Source organism: Microtus oregoni, unplaced genomic scaffold (genome assembly GCF_018167655.1).
Source record: "Microtus oregoni isolate MIOR12 unplaced genomic scaffold, Mior012 000023F_ref0000262, whole genome shotgun sequence".
In the NCBI taxonomy this organism is placed as follows: Eukaryota; Metazoa; Chordata; class Mammalia; order Rodentia; family Cricetidae; genus Microtus; species Microtus oregoni.
In genome coordinates, this window is record NW_024543082.1 from 11,779,564 (window position 1) to 11,801,704 (window position 22,141).

General features: G+C 39.2%; 1 protein-coding gene across 4 annotated transcripts in view; it reads right to left on the reverse strand.

Annotated features, from left to right (window-relative positions):
- Positions 1-3,653: 3,653 nt before the first annotated feature.
- Cblb (Cbl proto-oncogene B) overlaps positions 3,654-22,141 on the reverse strand; it is a 183,770-nt gene continuing 165,282 nt past the window's right edge. For 2 of the 4 annotated variants that reach the window (XM_041672997.1, XM_041672998.1), the window contains exons 16-19: positions 21,920-22,051; positions 19,321-19,461; positions 15,219-15,338; positions 3,654-7,249 (exon numbers count right to left, since the gene is read on the reverse strand). In XM_041672997.1, coding sequence (XP_041528931.1) covers positions 6,990-7,249; positions 15,219-15,338; positions 19,321-19,461; positions 21,920-22,051 — 653 coding nt within the window. In that variant the 3' untranslated portion in view covers positions 3,654-6,989. The remainder of the gene's footprint in view (positions 7,250-15,218; positions 15,339-19,320; positions 19,462-21,919; positions 22,052-22,141) is intronic. The other 2 variants (XM_041672999.1, XM_041673000.1) reach the window with 1 other exon arrangement.

The window sequence follows — 22,141 nt, forward strand, 5'->3', positions numbered from 1 at the left end:
GAGCTCACCAAGGCCAGCTGGACTGTGACCGAAAAAGCATGGGATAAAACCGGACTCTCTGAACATGGTGAACAATGAGGGCTGATGAGACACCAAGGACAATGGCAGGGGGTTTTGATCCTACTTAATGTGCTGGCTTTGTGGGAGCCTAGCCAGTTTGGATGTTCACCTTCCTAGATATGGACGGAGGGGGGAGGACCTAGGACTTCCTTGATTTTTAAAATTTTCAATGTAGTCTCCAAACGTGGACACTAAGCTCACATACATGTTTGCCAGGAAACTGCTTGCTCACTTATTGTCTATTGTGTCTTATTGTCTATATCCAGTAGCTTGATTCCCTTGAGTCTCATTCATTGGCATACACCCTAAGGCTGCTTGTATCAGTGAGTCTGGAAGGGGGGCTTTTCAAGATGGTTCAAAGCTCGATGCCTTGGCAAGGATCCACGGGCTCCATGGGAATAGGATCAAGACTTTCCCTTCAATGGTAGTAATACTTGTCAAAGGACTTACTGCTGCCTCCCCTCTAGTTTTGTTTCACTCTGATCAAACACAGAAGGAATCCTAATATGTCAATGTCTTTAAACCTTAGTGTTTTTGTGATTTTGTTTAATAGCAGTTAAATGATTTTGGTCTTTGTTTAGTGAAAGAAAATTAACGCAGTTTGTGTCATCGTGTTAATATGTAGTTTTATTAATGATGTAGTTCATGAGTGAAGAAAGCAAGATTAAAGGGAAGAAAGGCCTTTCCACCCATGGCTACAAGTCCAATTCAGGGCTATTGTTCACTTACTGGAAACCCTTTGCTGCCTGAACTTTCTATTTGCTATGAAGCAGGTGTGTTTCTGCATATGTGAACTACAAAAGCCCACAGTGACCACAGGACCGGTGTTGCATGCTATATAAACAATGGCTTATTAAGGAAGGCAGGACGGGCTTTGCAGAGGCATGACTTGGCTTTTACTTAAAAGAATTAGCCCAGCTAGCACAATGGTAAGACAAACATTAGAACTGACTGGCAGGCACAGGCATGGGCATATGTGGGCAACGGCAAGCTAAGTAGAAATAGGGACCATCTCAAGAGAGAACAGTGGTGTACAGACATGGGATAGCCACTGAAAGATGCAAAAAGGGGGCTGTACAGTAGTTGTAATGTGATAACATACAATATTTATTGTATGGGATCATTGATGTCTTTCTCATCTCACTGTGGGTGAATTCAGGGAATATGAGCATCATGGTACATGAGATTTTGCAGGTCTTGATTAATTTTATGACATTTTGATATGACTCTTGATATAGAATGAATTGCCATAGAGTTGTGGCAGTAAATATGGCTACAGCCAGTACCTCAGCCATGAGGCTGGAAAGCTAAGGAATGGGCTGGATCTAGCTGCCAAAGCCACGGCTTTAATCCCATCCATATTGCTCAGTAATTTAAAGGCTCGTGTGGTCAGAAAAAGAGAGATATACAGTAAAGAGAGATTCAAAGAAAAGAAAATTTCTAAATGTTTTACTGTGTGTTAAAAATATATGCAGGCTAAAAGTTGAAGTTCTTAAAGTAAAATAAAAAGGAAGAGAGTTGTTGGGTGTGGTAGTACACACCTTTAATCCCAACACTTGGGAGGCAGAGGGAGATTGACCTCTGTGACTTCTAGGTGCGGTAGCATACACCTTTAATCCCAATGCCGGGGAGGCAGAGACGTGCGGATCTCTGAGAGTTCAAGGACAGCGTGGTCTACAGAGTTATTCCAGGTCAAAGATACAGAGAACCTGTCTCAAAAAGCAAAAAAATAAAAATAAACAAAATAGAGGTTAAAATAAAATGCACAAAGATGGAAAATACAGAGAATTTTGATACTGTACGCCATTATGCTCTGTTTGAATGCTGAGAAAAGAGCAACAGCTGCTAAAAGATATTTGTTTATAAATGCTGCTAAACTAATCCAACATAGATATTTTGAAAATGCCTTGACTTCGAAATTTGGATCTAAGGACATGATGCTTTGGAAAGGAGTTTCTTATTTTGTTTTCACAGAGGATGAGAGTCTGTGGATTGTTTCTATTCCAATATGGTATGATGGACCACGGCCTCCTGAAGGGTTGCTGTGAACACCTTCAGAAAATTGCTTCGCTCAACTGCCAACTGAGATGAAACTAGCACACAGGTTATACCATGAAAGACCTAATTAACAATTCCCCCATTCAGCAGGAAGCAGTTTGGAGAGAAAAAACTGCGCCCATGTTCCCAAATATGGTTTATAAATGTTCTTTTACATTTAAAGGAGGATATGGTATAGATATGAATAACTTGCATTAGTATAGATTTTGCTTTATTGATAGAGATTTAAGGTCCATTTTGTTATATGTATATGTATTTCTGATCTTTATTAAGGTATTGTGATTGTGTAGTTCATGTAAAAATGTAATGTATATAGGTTGTTAATGGATAGTCATCTATAATAGTTAAGTTTATAGTCATGTTAGTTAAGATTTTCTAGATGTACATAGATATATTTTAGATAGGAATTCTTCATATGTTTCAAAGATTATAGAATATGGCATTTTAAATGTTTTAATAACTTAGGGTTTTTCATGACAATGAGACACTCTGCTCCTGGCAGCACCAATCTACTTCAGGAAGAAGATGGGCATCGAAGAGGATCCTTATGGAGTTTGATAGACATTTGGGCAAGAAACTGCTCTTGCCTGGACTGTTGCATAAACTGGACACAAAGAACCCGCAGAGAGAGGACTGCTGAATTTGCCTAAAGGTGAGATGACCTTTCGGGGTTCCTGATTCATGAAAGAGTCTGCAAGACATTCTGCAGGACACAGCAGATAGTGACTGAACTGACTTTGAAATGTCCTGCTTCATGGAAATGTCTGCTGGAAACTATGGGCCTGTAGGCCGAAGATGGATGCCCCAATGGTACAGAGAAACTTTGGGTGACTCTACAGGCAGCGAGATGCCTCTGTCATTTCTAGAGTTTGGAAGTTGCTTATTTCTTGTTTGCTTAGGTAATATTGTATCTTTCTGGAGTCTTTGATGGAGTTGAAGAATAGTTAGTTATAGTTATAGTTTTCCTTAGTTATGATAAAGATTATTGTAATATTTACTTTATAACTGTTTTGTTATATGTAATTTTGCTATGTTAAGTTAAAGCCTTCCTTTTTTTTTGTTTAAACAGAAAAAGGGGAAATGATGGAGGAAGGTCATTGGTTAAAAAATAAACTGCTTGGCTGGCCCTCATAGGTTAAAACATAGGTGGGAGGAGTAAACAGAACAGAATGCTGGGAGGAAGAGGAAGTGAGCTCAATGGCCATGCTCCCCTCTCCTGGGCAGACGCACGCGATGAAGCAAGCCGCCAGGTCAGACATGCTGAATCTTTCCCGGTAAGACCGGTGCTACACAGTTTATTAGAGATGGGTTGATCAGGATATCAGAATTAGCCAGTAAGGGCTAGAGCTAATGGGTCAAGCAGTGTTTAAAAGAATACAGTGTCTGTGTAATTATTTCGGGGCATAAGCTAGCAGGCGGCCCGGGTGCTGGGGACATAGCCCTGCCGCTCCCACCACTACAGCTGTTTCCATATCCTTTAGAAAAATGACATCAGAGACGTGCTCTCATGGGAAGATTTGTGCTCATTTGAAAAATAACATACAAACTCAATTTGTTAACATTCATTTTTATAAAATACCTTAAAAGAACAGATAAAGTACTTGAGGTTACATATCCAGAATGGAAAAAAAAGAAAGAATAAAATATAAATTAATTGAACACATAACTATTTTGCCACATTAGACAAGTGTAAAAAAACACATTTCCAAACAATAAAAACGGGAATTGAGAAGGAAACCTTTCTATTGCTGTCTTTTTCTGGAACCTCTTCCTTGAAGCTCTAGTATTCCAGGTTTACAGGCAGGACCTGCATTGATGTTTAAAATACGCCGCATTTTACTTCCAAATCAGTCCATCTGAAACATCTCAAAACCAGATTAGGGAATTCAGTGCAAACTAAAGCTTCAAGTTGAAAATCCGAGAGGCAAAGTCACGTTCAGGATGGAGGAAATGCTTCTGGAACTGAACAAGTAAGGAGTTCACATTATGAATAAATCTTTGCATGTGTCCTTTGTGTGAGAAATGCTGCGTTAGCAAACAGACCTTGGAGGTTGTACTTAGGGCTCTATTGCACTCTGGGCAGGGGGAAAGCAGGAAGAGCTAACAACTATAATTGGGGAAGAAAGTTCAAGTTAAACATTACAATGACTGGATTTGGTTCTAGAAAACTTGGCTGTGATATTTCAGATACCAACAGATGGGGGGGGGGGGTGATTCACATACATACAAACAACAACAACAAAAAAACCCTCCCCGAGTACTGAAAATGAAACTTCACAGGAGATGGATCCTAAGTCCTCAACACCCAGAACAACTTGTAGGTAGGGGCTAAAATTAGCCACTATTTGTTTTAATTGTTTGGATCATAGCAAATACATCTTAAGGGTAATTTTATTATCAAATCTTGAGCTTTGGGAGGAAAATCTAACATTCTGGATCAGAGGGAATAAAGTCTGGATCATCTCAAAGTATTAGCTAGTAGTCTGTTTCATAATGAAAATTAATTTGAACTATGTCTTTAAACTAAGTCTGTGAATTCCATGGTTTTTGTCTCCATTGTCTTACATAAGACTCACTGCTTTTACTTTAATGACAAAACTGGCAGTTGCCAGAGGGAAGATGCAGGGATCTTGGTACAATTCAGAAACTTACTCTTTCCTTCCTAACCTCAGGTCCAAACAAATGGTATTATCACATCTTTTGGTTTTAAATTCTTGCTGATAATTTCATGTATTACTCTAAAGAAGTGCATGAAAATATGTTGCAGTTCCCAGCGTTCCTGTCTTACATCACCCTTTAATCTATTAAGGGCGTTCTAACAATGTTAGGACAACAAGGGGGCAACTTTGGGTTTTAGGCTATGTCGATGGTTGGCAAGATACATAAAGCCCAAAATACATAGCACTGGTCTCATATGACATTGGAATTTATAAAACAAGTAAAAAAATTATGGGCAGATAAAACAACAAATAGCCAATTGTAAAAAATAGCATATAAAAATTGTACTCATACCTCCTTATAGGAATAGCATCCAAGGAAATTAAAAATACCCCTCTCGGGGCAGAAGCAGTATAGGACTATCTGAATAAATCTAGAACAAGACTATGAATCCTCAAGTCCTGTCTCACCCTATGTAAGTCAGACTGCAAAGGAATGTACCGGACGCCCTTGCTAGGCAAATATGGCTTTGTGCATGAGTCTTTTACATCACCGACTCCATCAGATCTAGCCAATAGTCTCTCTTCTCCCTAGTGAGGATGGAGGACTCATTATCTGAGGCATTTCTGTGTGTCCCACTGGGTGTGGAACAAGGAGTGGTACAAACCTCCATGAACCTACAACTAAGACGACCTTTAGGAAGTATCAATGTGGTCAAGCATTTTGTATGGAGATAGCTTTGATTTTCTTTTTCCACTATTAGGGATTAAAAAAAAAACAAACCCTGAAATTTCTGGAGTTCTGAAGCTCTCGCATCAATTTCTGGAGCTTCATCCATCAGCTTAGAGACATTTATCATCAAACACATATATACAAACAATATGTTAGAGCCAGTTTGCGCTTTAAACAAACCCAAGAGTGCAAAAGCACACTGCAGACGGTCAATAGATATTTTTAGATTCAGACTAATACCATGGTTTCAGAAGACCCACTTATTTTGTTAAAAAGGCAGAATTATGTTAAAGTCTTTCATCTGACTGGATGGGGCAACATGGAACAAATAATGAGAAAACCCACAGAGTAAATAGGAATCCTAGTTTGACTGGAGGAAGGGTTCTAGGGATTTTGCAAGAACCAGGGCTGCAGTAGCAGTGGCACACACCAGTCATCAGTACCTCAGGAGGAGGCTCGCACACTGTGAGGAGCCAGGGTGACATCCCGAAATAGAAAATGGACTGCATTCCACTGGGCAAAAGGGTGTCCATGACCTTATCTAAAGGCATATTAACAGATTTTGAGGAGACGGCCACCTTTTCCAGCTTTACTGAAAGCGATACAGGCATAAACATCAGGGGATCTCATTATGGTCCTGGAACACAGCACTGTCTCATGTGAGCCTGTTTTTCCTGCATCTGCAGTAGTCACTTTTACAGCATCATGGCACTCCTGGGGCTATAAGAGGGAGAATATGGAAAACTAAAGGTCACAGCACTTGCACTAACAAGGGAAGCTCTTTTATATTATATAAAAACCCTTTACAAAAGGCAGTTTATTGACAAATAAATGCTTTATACATTCAGGTTTTGCCCCACCTCTCAACAGTGATGGTTCCCAAAGAAAAGACTCAGTAGTGAAGACAAGACCACACACATTTTCTTTTTCTTTCTGCATTCGTTTGAGATGCTGTAAATCAGAACCTTCAGACTAGCATGTCATATAAATGGGAGCAATGAAACTGGACCGGGGGACTTGAGGTGGGGCCTGGATAGAGAGCAACACAAACAAATGATTTTGCTGCTGATGGGGACAGCAAGGGCGGGCACGAAAAGGTTACAGCAGACGTGACCAATCTACAAAGGGCCTGTCAGGAACACAGTACAGAAATCCAAAATAGAGACAAAACGCAATTCTGCCAATGTGTAAACAAGGAAAAGCATTTCACAGATTCAAAGTTCAAGGGGGAGTAAACGTCTTTAAATTATTTAATCAGTTCAACCCTGATTTAAAAGTATGGCTAGCACAAACACAGAAGCTGCAGCGTGGGCATCCTATGGGAGCCATGGTCTCCAGAGAAGTGGTACTCTAGGCCTCCCTTCTGGAGATGCCATGCAAAAAGACGCTGGGGCTCCTGCATCCCCTCTCAGTCCTTCTGTTTCATACTCCTCGAATATTTTGTCAACTGTTTTACCCTTTGGTGCTTGTAGTTCAGGCTGCTATAGATTTAGACGTGGAGAGACTGGAGGAGGGAAGGCAAATTCTCGAAGTATGCTCCTGGCCACTTCTACGTTATTCTGGGCAATCTCTAAGGCTCTTTTCACTTCTTCAAAGGCATAACCCTCTCCCATGAGTTTTGCAATTTTTGCATCAACATTTTCCAATGCTGCCTCAGGCCCATGGGGTTTTCTGTGATGAATTTCTGGTGCAGTCCTGCGGGGTCGTGGTTTGGGGGGTCGAGCTGGTGCTTGCGAACCATCTGTGGAGATTTTTAAAGAGAGAAACCATTGAAACAGTGAGATAAAAATGAATGCCATACCATTTCTCAGAAAATTAGGAAACAACCTTCCTCAAGATCCAGTAATACCACTTTTGATATATAGCCAAAGGATGCTTAATCTTACCACAAGGACATGTGCTCAACTATGTTCATAGCAGCATTGTTTGTCATAGCCAGAAACTGGAAACCATTTAAAATGCCCTTTGACTGAAGAATGGATAAGGAAAATGTGGTACATTTATATAATGGAGTACTACATGGAAGAAAAAATAATGACATCTTGAATTTTTCAGGCAAATGGATGGAGTTTGAAAACATCATTTTGGGTAACCAGGATACAGAAAGACAATTATTACATGTACTCACTCATAAGTGATTTTTAAACATAAAGCAAAGAAAACCAGCACACAAATCACAATCCCAGAGAACCTAGACAACAATGAGAACCTTAAGAGACACATACATCTAATCTACTTGGGAAGTAGAAAAAGACAAGATCTCCTGAGTAAATTGGGAGCATGGGGAACTTGGGAGATGGTTGAAGGCGAGGGAAGAGGTAGGGAGGGGAGCAAAGCAAAATGTAGAGCTCAATAAAAATTAAATGAATGCCTAGGACACAATAGTGCTATCAATTTTTAATACTTTTACTTATTTTCTCTACAAATACTTGTATTTGCTGGTTAAATTACTGTGAAATGGAAAATGTTACCTCATTTTGAAAATTACAGTGTGGTGGGAGAATGTAGCAGTTTGACTCAAAAAATAAAATTTTTCTTTCTAATTTCATATCTCACTTTTCAGGCCACACAACAGATATACAAAAGAAGAAAACAGAAACAAACAAACAAAAACAACAAAATAGTCAAAGCCCATAGCTCAGAGTATAAGTGGCCAAGACCGGTTCTATCACATACTTTATCTTTCCCAGCTATGGCACAGCCTTTGGCTGCTCCAAGAGGAAGAGAGTGGAGAGGTCCCTAGTAGAGGGGATGCTTTCCCTATAACCTAAGAGAAGAATGCAGAATAGTCCCCAAATGTTCGCTGTCCTACTCATGTGTGGCTATTCTGAACTATTTTCATAAATATACTCTGTAGGCTCTCCTCCTATCTGGCTTTTCATGTTAATAATGCTGAATTTCACTGATAATGAGGAAAAATAAATGGAAAAGAGCAGATGTTTTGCCTCTATGAGTCAACAGGTTCAACAAATTAAATGTGGCTTTGCTTGAGCAAACATATTCCAATGCAGAAACTTTTGCACCCTCCCCGCCAAATGCAAACATTGAGAAAACTGGCTTATAGTTCAGGCCCCTGCTGGTAATTACCTTTTGTTCTTCCTCTCATGCATTTTCTTTAATGTGTGCAGCTGTATGTATAGTAGGTGTGTACATATTTGTGTGTGTCCAAGAGGGTCCACATGTGCCATGTATAGTAGATGTGTACATATTTGTGTGTGTCCAAGAGGGTACACATGTGCCATGACCCACATGTGGAGGTCATAGGGCAACCTTGGTTGTCAGTTCTTGCCTTCCACCTTGTTTACTGTGGGGTTTCTTATTCATCTCTGCATGCATCAGGCTGGCTGGCCTACAAACTTCTGCAGATTCTGTTTCTTGGTAGAATTTCACTGTAGGTAGCTGAGCTTATAGATGCATTCTAACATACCTGGCTTTACAAGGGTTCTAGGAACCCAAACCCAGGCCCTACAGCCACATGGAAACTATCTACGGAGCCATTGTTGCCACTGTCCCATCCTGATAATAGTTTCCTTCTTTTTTTGGTTTTCTTTTTTTTTTTTTTTTTTTTGGTTTTTCGAGACAGGTTCTCTCTGTAGTTTTGGAGCCTGCCCTGGAACTGGCTCTTGTAGACCAGGCTGGCCTCGAACTCACAGAGATCTGCCTGCCTCTGCTTCCCGAGTGCTGGGATTAAAGGCGTGCACCACCACTGCCTGGCGATAATAGTTTCTTAAAGCGAAACCAATAACATTGGTACCAATGAACAGGCAGGACTCTTGAGAACAAAGAGAATTAATTATATAGTCATGTAAAGAATATATAATTTCTGGGTGTTGCCAAAATTTGCATTGGTTGTGCATTTATATTAAACTATATATCACTGTACAGCATCTAGGCCCTCACTACTTACTGACTGGAGAACAGGTGTTGCAGGATACTCACAATTGCTGATGCCACTAATGACTTAGGCCCTTGCTAGAAGTAGAATTAATACAACAGGGCCTGAGCTGACTTTCACCCTCTGAGTCCAAAGCACAACAGGGACCACCATTCCAATTTCAGGAGTATCTATATAGTGAGATCCTCACACTTTTTGCTGTTCATACTTCCTTACCCTGTGAATGGCTAGTGTGTCTCTATTCTCGTATGATGCAGAAACAGCTGGTCTACCTGATTTTAATAAGGAATATATAATACCCAAACTCACTAATGCCAGCTGCTAAACAATCTGGGATGTGAAAGGAAGACATGGTGACCACTAGAGTCAAATCTAACACTATATAGTAAACTAGTGTCTAAGGCCCAGGAAACATTGCAGAAGAGGACTGTGGAAAGATTGCAAGAACCAGAGGACCAGGATGGCTGATATAAGATGGTGTGTGTGTGTGTGTGTGTGTGTGTGTGTGTATGGAAGTTGCGCTGATGTGGGATTCCCATCTATATGCTGGGAATATGTTTTTATTACCATTGGTTAATAAAGGAGAAGATTTGGCCTATGGCAGGGCAGAATAGAGATTAGTAGGAAAACTAAACTGAATACAGGTAGCTTTCGGCACATAAACAATTCAAGGAAATAAAAAAGCACAAATGCTACATATAAAATATCTAGGGATGAACTTAATTATGGAAGTAAAAGCATTCTATTGTCAAAGTCATGAAACAGTAATTGAAGAAACTGACAAGATAAATAAAAAAGGATAGATTTCCATATCCATGGATTTGAAGACTACTGTTAGAATGTCTGTACTACATAAATCACTCTATAGATTCAAATCAACCTATAGACTAAAGTGCAATACCCATCAAAATGCCATGACCCTTTCCACAGATTGAAAAACCAACCCTAATATATGGAAGCAAAGCAACCTTGAATAGAAAGAAGAAAGCCAGAGGGAGGCGCCACACAGCTACATACTGCCGGCCCACAGCAACACAACAGACAAGGCTAATGGAAGTGAGATCCGGAAACAGACCTGTTCATCTGCTGCCAACTGGATCTCACAAAGACTAAAATCACACAGGGGAAAAAGAATGCCTCAGCAATGGTGCTAGGAAGCTCAGTATCCATATGTAAAAGACTGAAACCCAACCCTTATCTCTTAACCACCTAACAAATATCAGCTCTGAATGTGCAGGAGGCCCCTGGTGGTACAGCTCCAAGTCCTTTCCTTTCTTACTGTTGGTAGCTGCTGTATTCTTCAGCGTACATGTCATAGTGTGCAATTCACACAACCGTAACAAACAGATGAGATTCCTTCTGTTTTACAGATGCGAACTGTTCAAGAATGAAGATAGAGGTGCTAAGAGGGTTTTCTGATATGAAAGAGCAGCAGGAACCCAGTGGAGGGTTCTGCCACGGTCATGGAGCTTTCGCTGCTCCAGTGCCTTGCACTCCTTTGCTGGCACTGAGGCCCCTTCACTGCTGGTCCTATTTTGTTATAAAGGAACCCAATGTGCTTTAGCAATCACTGTTACATTACATGGAGGTGTGATTGTGGATTATGAACTAACTTGGTTTTGGCTTGGCCACTGATTATGTTGGTAATCACAATATAAGCTTGATTAACAGTAAAAGAATAAATATGTGCATAGCCTACAAAAATTGTCAGAATTAACTTGAATTCTATTAGGCTGACGCTTGTCTCTGTGGGATTCTGAGTAAATTGTTAAAGCTTGCTGGGTTTCTTTATTTTATAAATTAAGCTTATTGCAGAATTGCATGTATTTATTTATATTTATGTATTATAACTATGTTTTAAGGTATATAACAGCATATACATTATATACAGTATAACATTTTATATGAATAACCACATAGAAAGAATTGTATATACTATACTTGTATGTGAAATGACCCCAATGATTGTCATAATCAGCTTTCTAAAATAACTGTCGGAATTTGTATTCTACTCTAAATGCTTAATAAATTAAGTCTTACATAACATGTAATATCATCTGGGATATAGACCTTCAGTAATGTAGTAAAGAAGTACTATTCTTGGAATAAGCATTAAAACTCTTTGACTAGTAATTTTTTATGTTCAATAATAGTTGAGAATTAGAAGAAATAATGTGAATTCAACTAAATAAAGAATGAACAAAATCTCAAAATATATTATAATCTTGTTATTCAAATATAAGTTGCTTCAAAGAATTTTGGAGCCCATTTATGCTGTGATGTTGAGTTATTACAGCATCTTAGACACAGTCTAATCAACAGACACGATTTCACATATGGTTTTCAGTGCAATACAAATAAATGAAAGACCTTCACATACACTATACTTCAAACACACAAAGGGCAGCAGCAGAGACTGCTTTAGATACCCCTGCCAAACATTTCAGCGCTGTGGTTTTGAATCAGAAGCGCATGAAGGCTTTCAAGAGGCATCAATGACCAGATGAACTGTAAAGCTCAACCACACTGAAATTTCCATCGTGGAAACAAAACTAAGTGTTAAATGCAGTTTACCCTGTCACTAGGAAATCTTCACTCTGCATTTCCAACCCTTGTGTGAATTATAACCATGATTTCCAGCTGAAATCCTCAGAAAGATTACTAACAGAGCTGTCTGCTCAATAGTCCTTCAATTTTCCATTAAACTAATAATAGAGGAAACCAGCACTGCAGTTCATCCCCTTTATAACAGTATCCCCTTATTATGTCAGTATATTTAGCAATTAAATAATTTCATATGAGTCATGGAACATTCTAGCATTGTTTTCAAGTCCTTGAACTACTTTTTAACTGCTAATACCATGAATAACCTCTGCCAGGGCTGACACTGCAATATAAGGACAAGCAGTTTGGAGTGTTTAAGGAGTTCAAACTGCTGCACAATGGGTATTATAACATGAGAAAAGAAGCATGAAAATTTTACAAAATTACATGCGGTGACTGGAGACATGAGCTACATGGGAGAGATGAGCTCACGTATAGAAGTCATTCACTGGCAAAAAGTTGCCTCAGTACAGAAGGAAGTGATTTTAAAATAAATCAATGAAATTTTAATTTTATTTTTTGCAACTGCTTTTTATCATGATCATTTGATGAAATACCAACAGTAACATTATTTTTAATTTATGAAATACTTCCTTTAAGGGGAATGAACAAACTTGAAGTTCCTTTTAGCTACGTAGATGCACTTATACACATAACGTTATTAAAAGGGAGACGAGAGGTTTCTATTTTATTTTATTCATATCTATTTATTCATTTTTTTTTGAGGCAGGGTTTCTCTGTGTAGCCCTGGCTGTTCTGGGACTCACTCTGTACACCAGGGTGGCCTCAAACTCAGAGCTCCTCCTGCCTCTGCCCTCAGAGTGCTGGGATTAAAGGTGTGCACCATTGCCCGGCAGAAAGATATTTCTAAATTGATGAAACTGTATTTTTGAATTCTTCAAAACCGTTCTTTTCATAGTTTGTTGATAAATAAGCAACTATCAAGTATTTATATAGCTCCAAAAGGTCATAGACATTCAATGTGTTAGAATCAGCAACCACACCAGAATCCTTGTTAGGTCATATAAAAGAGACTTTGATAAGAATAGATTATTGTGGAACAGAGTCCTGAGGGCACATAGCATCCAGGTCAGGTTTTAACTGAGGACATCTACTCCAGAGGTGAGTACAGATGTGCAGGTATGGAAAACTAGCATGCTTCCTGTTAACAAAAGCAACCCAGAAACAGGGAATTGTTTCTGTGCTTTGCTAGTGTCTGCGAAGTTTAGGATGAAATATTTGATGCTACAGCTGGAATTAGCCCTTAATACTATTGTATTTCTTAGGGAAAAACTAGTTCAATCAGGTTAAGTGGATGTTTCTGTGTTTGCTACTCCAAGCACTCTTGAGATTTCTATTGTATTGCTAACCCTGATCCAAACACTAGAACACCTGCAGGATGCTCCTGTGCCTACAACACCCACATGGTACAGAGCCAACACCAAAGAATCTGTGAAAACTGTCTCACAATAACTCTATTCACGACTTATATACCTGTATTTTGACACAGCTGATGGTTGGTGCTGAATATATTTCAAGTCAGATGTGGTGCTTTTGCCAAAGGTCTGTCTTAACAGTATTGCATTAATGGCTTTGCTTTCTCATGCCATACAGGACTGGCAGATGTTTTCACTCATCGATTTCCATGCTTTCTCATCAGTCTATGTTTTATTTGGAAATACACCCTACACACAGAAGGATCTGAGTGGCTAGACGTGAACTGGACAACATATAAACCAAAACTTGAAGAGGTCAATAAGTTTTCAGGGTTAACACCGCTGGGGTTTCAGAGTGAACTCTGCATCTCCTGTATGGCCCCATGGAGGATCTACAATGCTGATAGTCCTCGGAGCAGCTCAATAATCTTTATTCAGAACGTCCCAGGTATATGACTATTACATTTAACAAATCTTCAGTGAATTGATTTGAGCTTAAGAATAAAAACTGAAAATACTGAAATCATACAAAATCTAGTGAAAGACTTCTGAAGTTTACAAAGGGGAAACAAATATGTTGCTCATGAAACCAAGTATCCAACTTAACAAAGACATCAGTGACTAAGTGTCCCTTTCATGTCCCCATCTATATTCTTATATGTTCTGGGCATCCTTCTGGATATCTGTGTATCACTTAAATAGTTTGTTTGGAGACAGGGTTTTGCTATACAGTCCACTTGTCTTTAGTATGTCACTACACAAACACACACACACACACACACACACACATATATACACACATACACACACACACACACACACACACACACATATATACAAACATATATATGTTCTTCCACACATTGTAAGGCTTCTGCTTCAGGTTTTCAGGTTCTAAGTGCTGGGGTTACAGTGATATGGTGTGGCTCCATTTCTTGTTCTTGCTTGTATTCTTCAGTGCAATGATATTTGTGGTTGCTGAGTAAGTTGTGAGTGTGGAACTTTCAGGAAAGGGATTAATATTGATTAAAAGGTCCTGCACTTCACAATGCCTGATGGTCACCTATGGAGAAAGAAGTAGGTTCTCACCAGATACCAAATGGCTGGCACTTTCTCTTGGCCTTCTCAGCCTTCAGAATGTAAGCAATGAATATTTGCTGATTAGCATCTAGCCATTGGTAGTCACTCTAGCAACCCCGGGTGACACTCTTAGCTTGAGTGTTAAGACACAAACAAATGAGTCAAGCAGATGAATGAATGATGAAATGTGAGGTAATAACAATTATCAGGAACAATCTTTCTGTACATGACACCCTATCTTGAAAAACCGACCAACCAAAACAAACAAACAAACAAAAAACCAACCCACAAAACCAAATAATAGTAATACTGGCTTGGTATTCCTTCTAGAGAGATGCTTGTCTTGATGTGAAATGAAAGAACATAGCATGGGCTGACGTACAAAGAGATTTTCTGTATTTCTCAAATCGGATGAGACGAAATGGAAGGTAAAAGAAAGAATATGCCATGAAACAACGACTGTGCACTTACTGACGGTTCACACAAAATAGTAAGCCTCCTTTTTCCTCCCCTGAGGCAGTTTTCTGGGTGTTGCTTTCATATGTGTGCTTTAGAAGCCAAACACAAAGGATGCTGAATGTTTGGGTGTAGTGCAATAAACTAAAGACAAGGCCACAGAGCGAACAGTGATACAGCATAAAAATGTGATATAGTATAAAAGAGGACACCATTGTTACTGTTCCCAGTCAACTCACCGGAAGTTGAAGGAAGCTGGTCATAGTCCTGGGAGGCTCTGTTGGGCTTGATGCTGTCTCCTGGTGCTCTCCTGGCAGGAGGCAAGGGAATTTGGCCACTTGCTGGCTCAAAAAAGGGATCTTGAAAATAAATATAATTTTTTAATTAAAAGGATGTTTTCCATTGATTGGCTGAAGAAAGAACTTTGGGAACTTGAGGACTGTAGATTCCGATAAAATGGATTAGACAACTGATTTCCTGAGCAATCATAACCACTTTGACTATGTGGGTTTTGTAATTCATCCATTTGTTCAGGGATGCTACTTTCTTGACTTCAAAATTAAGACTACATATTTTTATTTCTCTTTTCAGATCACTTATTTAGCCCCCTCTAAACTCTAATTTCTTTCCCCCACATAAACTCTTCAATGAATAAAAGCTGCTGAGAGGAAAGCATGAAAAAATATAGTATCCACTTTGCCTCTAAGAGTATTGTTGGATCGCTTGAGCTCCTTAAGCTCTGTGTCAATATAATGTAAACAAACCTGGAGTTCGGAATTTTTAAATGAATTAATGAATGTACAAATATCTGTAAATGTAAGATTTTTTTTATTCATTGCACTATATTGGAAATTCCAAAATATGCTAATACCCAGTTGTCAGCCTGGCTCACTGAATAGTAAATTCAACTGCAAAAAGAAAAAAAAAGAAAAAAAAATACCATTGCTAAAAATCAAGTTTAAACACACAGTAAAAATGCACTTTTTTTTAAAACCTTGCCATATAAAACTGTGAAACATAAATTATAGATTGAAAAATCATTTCACTAAGAATGATATAATTCATTCTGTGGAAGTAAAGAGAGAACACGGGTCTGTGCTGGCAGAAGTCATTAGCAGAGCAAGCCTACCTGCCTTAAAATTAGTTCTGTGTGGCTGAAAGCCTTAGCACTCTCTCTGTTCTAAACAAAAGAATAATAAAAACATTATCTCTGACATCTTCGGCTCACTAAAAATTTCCACTCTCAAGTTTCCCTCATATTACTTTCTTCTGTGTGTACTATCTCGGAAGTTATTCCAAGTTCTTTGAGGGCAGAATTTTTCTCACTTCTGTGGTTCATATGAGATCTCCTTACTCGAATACACAGCAACACGCAAAAAGCTTGGCAACTAGCTTATGCTCATTCATATTTTAACTACTAAAAATAAATCCATGCAGATACAGATTTTGCATAAAGAAAGATAGGCTGTAAATACATATAGTTAGGCTATAGTTTAGATCATTGGTTCTTCATTTGAATCTGACAACAGCAATAGATAGAATGTGATAATTTAAGAAGAATTGACATGCTTTTAAACTTGCCTATTTTCATATGAATTTCTGACTAGAAAAGGTAAGCACCATTTAAAATCATAATCTAATTATTATTTCATGTACTCTTCCTGCAGCAATTACCACCAGCTTTATCATGCCTTCAGAGTACCCACACTTGCTTACTGCTGTTGAGCCAAGTCACAGGCTTCCCAGATATGTCTGTCATTTCTAGACAATCACTGTGAGCTAATGAAGTTACAATCTGTATACATTTCAATATTATAAATGGGCTACAAAATACACAATTGCAGTATTTAAATGTCTTCCATTAAACCATTTTACCTAAAGAGGGACACACTAAATTATTATGACCACAGCAAAAACACTTAGGATCTGCTCCTTCACCACAGGCTCAACTTTGTGTCCAGCTAAGTTGCTGCTTGTGAGGTACAAGGTGAAGGTGTATCCCTGCTGAAAGTTATGAAACTGGAGCTACTGTCTCAAAGGAAACAGCACTATGCAAGATAATTACTAGCTGTCCTCTGAGAAGGAAAATTTGAAAATCAATGAAGCTTTGGCAATTAGATTCTTTAAAAACTAAATAAGCCTATTTAGGATTAAAATATACAATCTGAAGATGCTTCAGCCAATTGTAATTATACAGTCATACATTATTTGAGGACATAACACACAATGCGATCAATTTGCTAAAGAAGCAATGTAGTACTGAGCCTAATTTAAGCATAGGAAGGAAGGTCCCTCCTGACTTCTTACAGCAAATTCCCAGAAGATGCTGCTGCACCGCAGAGGAGAACGGAGTGTTGCTCTCGCCCTGGAACTTCTCACATCTGAACACGGCAGCCTCCACATGGGAAGAGCACCGCAAACGACTTCCCTCATCTGACTTGAGTTCTGTAAGGGCAACCTCCCAGATGGCACAAGCTCTCTGGCTAGTCCCATCACGGCAATGATTCAATAGGCTTGAGTAAATCATACCCCCTGAGTCCTTTTCCAACCACCTGGTATTTCTTTGTATTTTATTTATGCAGACAAACTTGTATGTCTAAAAGTTAAAAATACTACTTCTCTTTAACCAAGTCAGCTTCACTAGACTTGGAACTTGAATTGTGGCTTTAAGATTGGATATGGACTTCAAAAGAGATTCTAGGTTAGAGGAACAGTGAGAGAAATCTATAGTAAGTCTGCCAAAGACACGGTGCATCCCATGCCCTTCAAAAAAGACATTCATGCAGGGTGTGACAAGACGTAACGCTGTCCTGGCTTTGGCTTTGTTGCTTAAGCACAGGCCCTGGCACGAAGCTGCAGAAATGCTATTTCAACCTTCCCACACAAAGGAATGCTTCCTTTCTTTTTTCTTTTTTGTTACACAGAAAAGGAGGCAGCACGTATGCCCAGCGGTTGCCTTGGGTTTGGAGATAGCAAATCAAGGAGCTTTTGTTGAGGACTTGCATTTTGTTAGTGTTTGATTGGCTTGTTAGAATGGATGGGCCACACACGGTAGTGGGAATTATAATTTTGCCAAAAGCAATCTTGTGCGAAAGCGCAAGACGGAAAGCATAAAGGAGGACCCGAACTGCATCTCTGCATGGCTTCCCTTCCTCCCCGCACTGCAGCCATGAGGTCTCTTTGTAGAAAGGCAGTTCCTGCGATCTGAAATTTGAACTACAGAGACGTCACCGGGTGGTAAGGCTGGCACGCAGGGCATAGAAGGCTGGCATACAGAAACAGGCATTTAGTATAATATTTTGAGAAAATGCATATCTTTTTGTAAGATATCTATCTTGTCTTTAAATTGGGAGATTATCTCAAGGAACTCAAATCTCAGGATTGCGAACTAATTTGAGTACACTAATTAAGAACATCCTAGACAGCACAGAGACCACAGAGGAAGGTGGGCAACCACCTTCGTTTAGTTATACAGTTCTAAAAGCGGAGTGCTGCACTGGAGTCTAGTATGTGTGTCTTTCATGAGGTTTTACTCTCTGAGTGAAGAGCTGCCCTAAGCAGTGTGGCACTGTGTTTTTCTAGAAAGATGATTAAACATTCTGTAAGATGTAACAAAATATTTTCTGCTAGCTCTTGGAGATCCTGACTTTGTTATAAAAGAAGCCAGTGAACAGAGACCTCATGAATCAGGATTTAAGTCATGCATATTAGGAGTGCAAGGAAGCCAATCAGAAACTGCCTACAACTTAGCATTGAAGAGTTGGGGCTCTATGCTTGACTTAGGACACTTGATCTTGCTTAGGCAGCATCGTGGGAGTCCATAAACTGCATGAAGGTAGACCCCGCCGGCACCTAAAGGCATTATTTGCTTTGTATAACATGCAGAACATGTGCCCTTTGTCCTTCCCTTCTTTCTTTTTCTTCAAAAATTTCCTAACATATTTACGATGTATAATATACAAGCCAGTCCCAAGTACCTCCCACAAACCTTCAGCTTTCTCCTCCACCAGTGGATCTCCTGTCCACCCTTGCATCGCTTTTGTAAATAGTAAATAACCCACTAAATTCAACTGGTGTTGCCTACATGTGCACGGGTGTGGGGTCAGCCAAGGGGCCGTGGGTAACCACTATGATTCCTTATTGCTCTTTCCATCCTTGTGCTATTCCGCCATCAAGTCAATCCAGTGTCAAGGAAAGCAGCCAGCCACCGTTCTCACTACCAAGGAGTCTTTCTGCTGATATGGCAGGTCTCAGGAAACACTAACATGAATTTGGCGCCATAATCTCAGATGTAGTTTATGTTAAGAGAAAATTCTTTCTTGGCTTTTCACCCACTCATACCTGAAGGAAGAAGGAAAAGGTCCTGTCCTGAGGAAGGTCGGCTACTGGAGCCTGGAGGTTTCGAATGTTCAATGAGACTATGTCTTGCCGGAGGTGGGGGAGGAGGGAGAGATGGGGGGAGAGCATCAAAGGCATCTTCACCTGCATTTAAAGGAAGGTCGTTATCAACACTAGAACTTCATTAATCAAAACACACAGAGTCAAGCAAAAGCCAGGACTGATTTCTTTTCTCCCATTACTTCTAAGTTCCCTTGCAATTTTTATTCAACAGTTCACTGACATTCATAATGGACTTGACCATTTTGCGGAAGAGTGTGGAGAGAAAATACAGATACACAAACAAAAGACTGAAACACCGCCATGAAACCTTTTTTTTTTTCTGTTTCCTGAGTCTTTGTATAAAAAGGAGCATTTCCAACAATGCATCAGCTCATGGTCCCGTGGTCATCTCTGTACTATTAGTATACTAGAACTCTGAACTGAAGACCATGATCAGCAGAACAGAAATCTCTAAGAAATAAAAAGAGTTCTTGACCTCTCATGAGAAAAATCATACCATGCACATATAATTTAATGCTGGGGAACACTTCCAACCATCCCCTCACAGTTGATCCACTGGACTGTAATCACTGACATTGTCCCAAACATTCGGTTTACCAACAAAAAACACATAGCACATGCACAGTGCATGAGAATGCATTGTTTACACAGCAGTCATCTCCAGAGAAGAACATGCCAATGGAGATCTCCTTTTGATTGGCCCCAAAGCTAGTTACCTTCATGTATGCATCTCTAAGGTTTACTCAAGGTATAAACAATATTGCACTGCGGCCTTATGTCTATGGACTTATCCCTGCCACTTTGCTAGACAACCCCAAGTCTTTCTTACCTTGAACTTTAAGAAAAAAAATAAAGGGAACTGAATATAGTTTCTAAATATGTATGTCAAATGTGCTGCTAGTGAGACAGGCTATATGTAAACAGCTTCGTAGGTTATTAATAAAAATCACATGTATTTAAGTTGAATGCATTAAACATAAATACTTTAAAGTGAATTTGTTTTTGTTGTGCTTGATTTGAAAAAGTATACAAAATTTGATTGAATCATCATAAATATTTTTTAATTAAAAGTATTTGAGGATATAGGAGAGATTTCTTAACATTCTAGGCTCTTTCTGTCACATAATCAAATCCTAATCCTTTATTTTCTGTCCCTAAGTGTCAGAACCATACTAGAAATCGGGTAATAAAATATCAAACCTTAAAGTGTTTAGATTCTATCAAAGGGAGGTGGACCTATTCACAGACATTTATGACTGACATGTCAAAGTGTCTGGTTGGTCTTATGAAAGAGAGATTATGACAGGAGAGAAGAGAAATACAAGTGGCATCCATGAGGTGGTGACAATCAGGAGCATGTGGAATACCAGAGGCTTGGACACAGATATTTGGGAAAATCAGGAAGTGAGTGTCCTCAGCTGAGTAAACAGCAGGAAGTGATGGACAGGACAAGCCAGAGGAAGGTCCAAGGACAGACACAAGCTGTCACGTCTTCTCTAACAGCTAAAGAGCAAGGTCATCATCCACCTATGGCAATTATATTGAACAATAAAACCTGACTTCACAAGATGAGATGCAAACACTGATCCCTAACAGACACACAGAGAAGGATATGAAATAGTGTAATCTACACAATAGAGACTTGAGTAATGAGTCGAGACCCAATACAGAGGAAAAGCAAACAAGGAAACAAGACTATAGATTAAAAATTAGGAAGGTCTTAGAATTGAGTCAAATAAAAAAAAATAAAACAAAACAAAAATCCCTGACCAATAAAAAAGAAGCAAAAGTAATTGTAATTGGACAGTTCAAAATACTGGCCAGTGGTACATATCAGGAAATATAAAAGTTCCCCTACTATTCTTGGTGATTCAACAGACAATTCAAAAAAGCTTACAAATGGATTAAACAGAACTTGTTCTTGTTATCTAGAATGAAATATATACTTTTTAAAATAATTTAACCAACTTGAGATGACCTGGCCATTTCATGCTGAAGTAAAGTGTAGCTCATGCTTACTAAGAATGAGTCTGGATTGAGGAGACCCACCTTGCCACTCCAGACCATCACTTGAATGGCCCTGAGACACAGACCAGGGGAGTGAGCAGCACTTTTGAGTCTTAACACTGAATCTAGTCTAGAAGAGAAAACCTCATGAAATCCTCACTGATGGTCAGTTCTTTTAGGTCATTATTTTGTGAAGGTTTTGAAAGGATTATATAGTGGAAATATAGCTTAAAACAAACTAGGTTAAGTATTTTGCTCTGATTACAAAAGTAGTGTGATATAATAGAAAATTCAGATACATTAAAAATTCAAAAGACGCTATGAAAACCAATTAAGTTTCACAGCTATTTCCTAGACCATTAATTTTTCTGGTAGAGTGACCGTCACATGAATGCAGGAGCCATCATCACCTGGAGGACCAGATTAGGCAAATTCTCAACCCAGAGTCTGCATTATACTGAACTCTTAATTCTAATAATGCAGATACAGAGAGGAGGGCAGGGGAAGTTTAAGCTGTGTTTAAATTTTCAACCTAATGGAGGGATGAGAAGATCATAATCAGAGGGCGTCCTGTTGAGTGAAGAACCATGCTTTGGGTTGTCCCGGGGTGGAGGCCTGGCAGGTGGTAATGGCACTGGATCAGAGGCTGAATCAAAAACATCTCCTAGAGGATAACACAAAACCTTAATGTATTTTCAGTATGAAAACTGAAGGGAACTTTGCCTTTAATTCCAGCCAGTAAGATGTATATTGC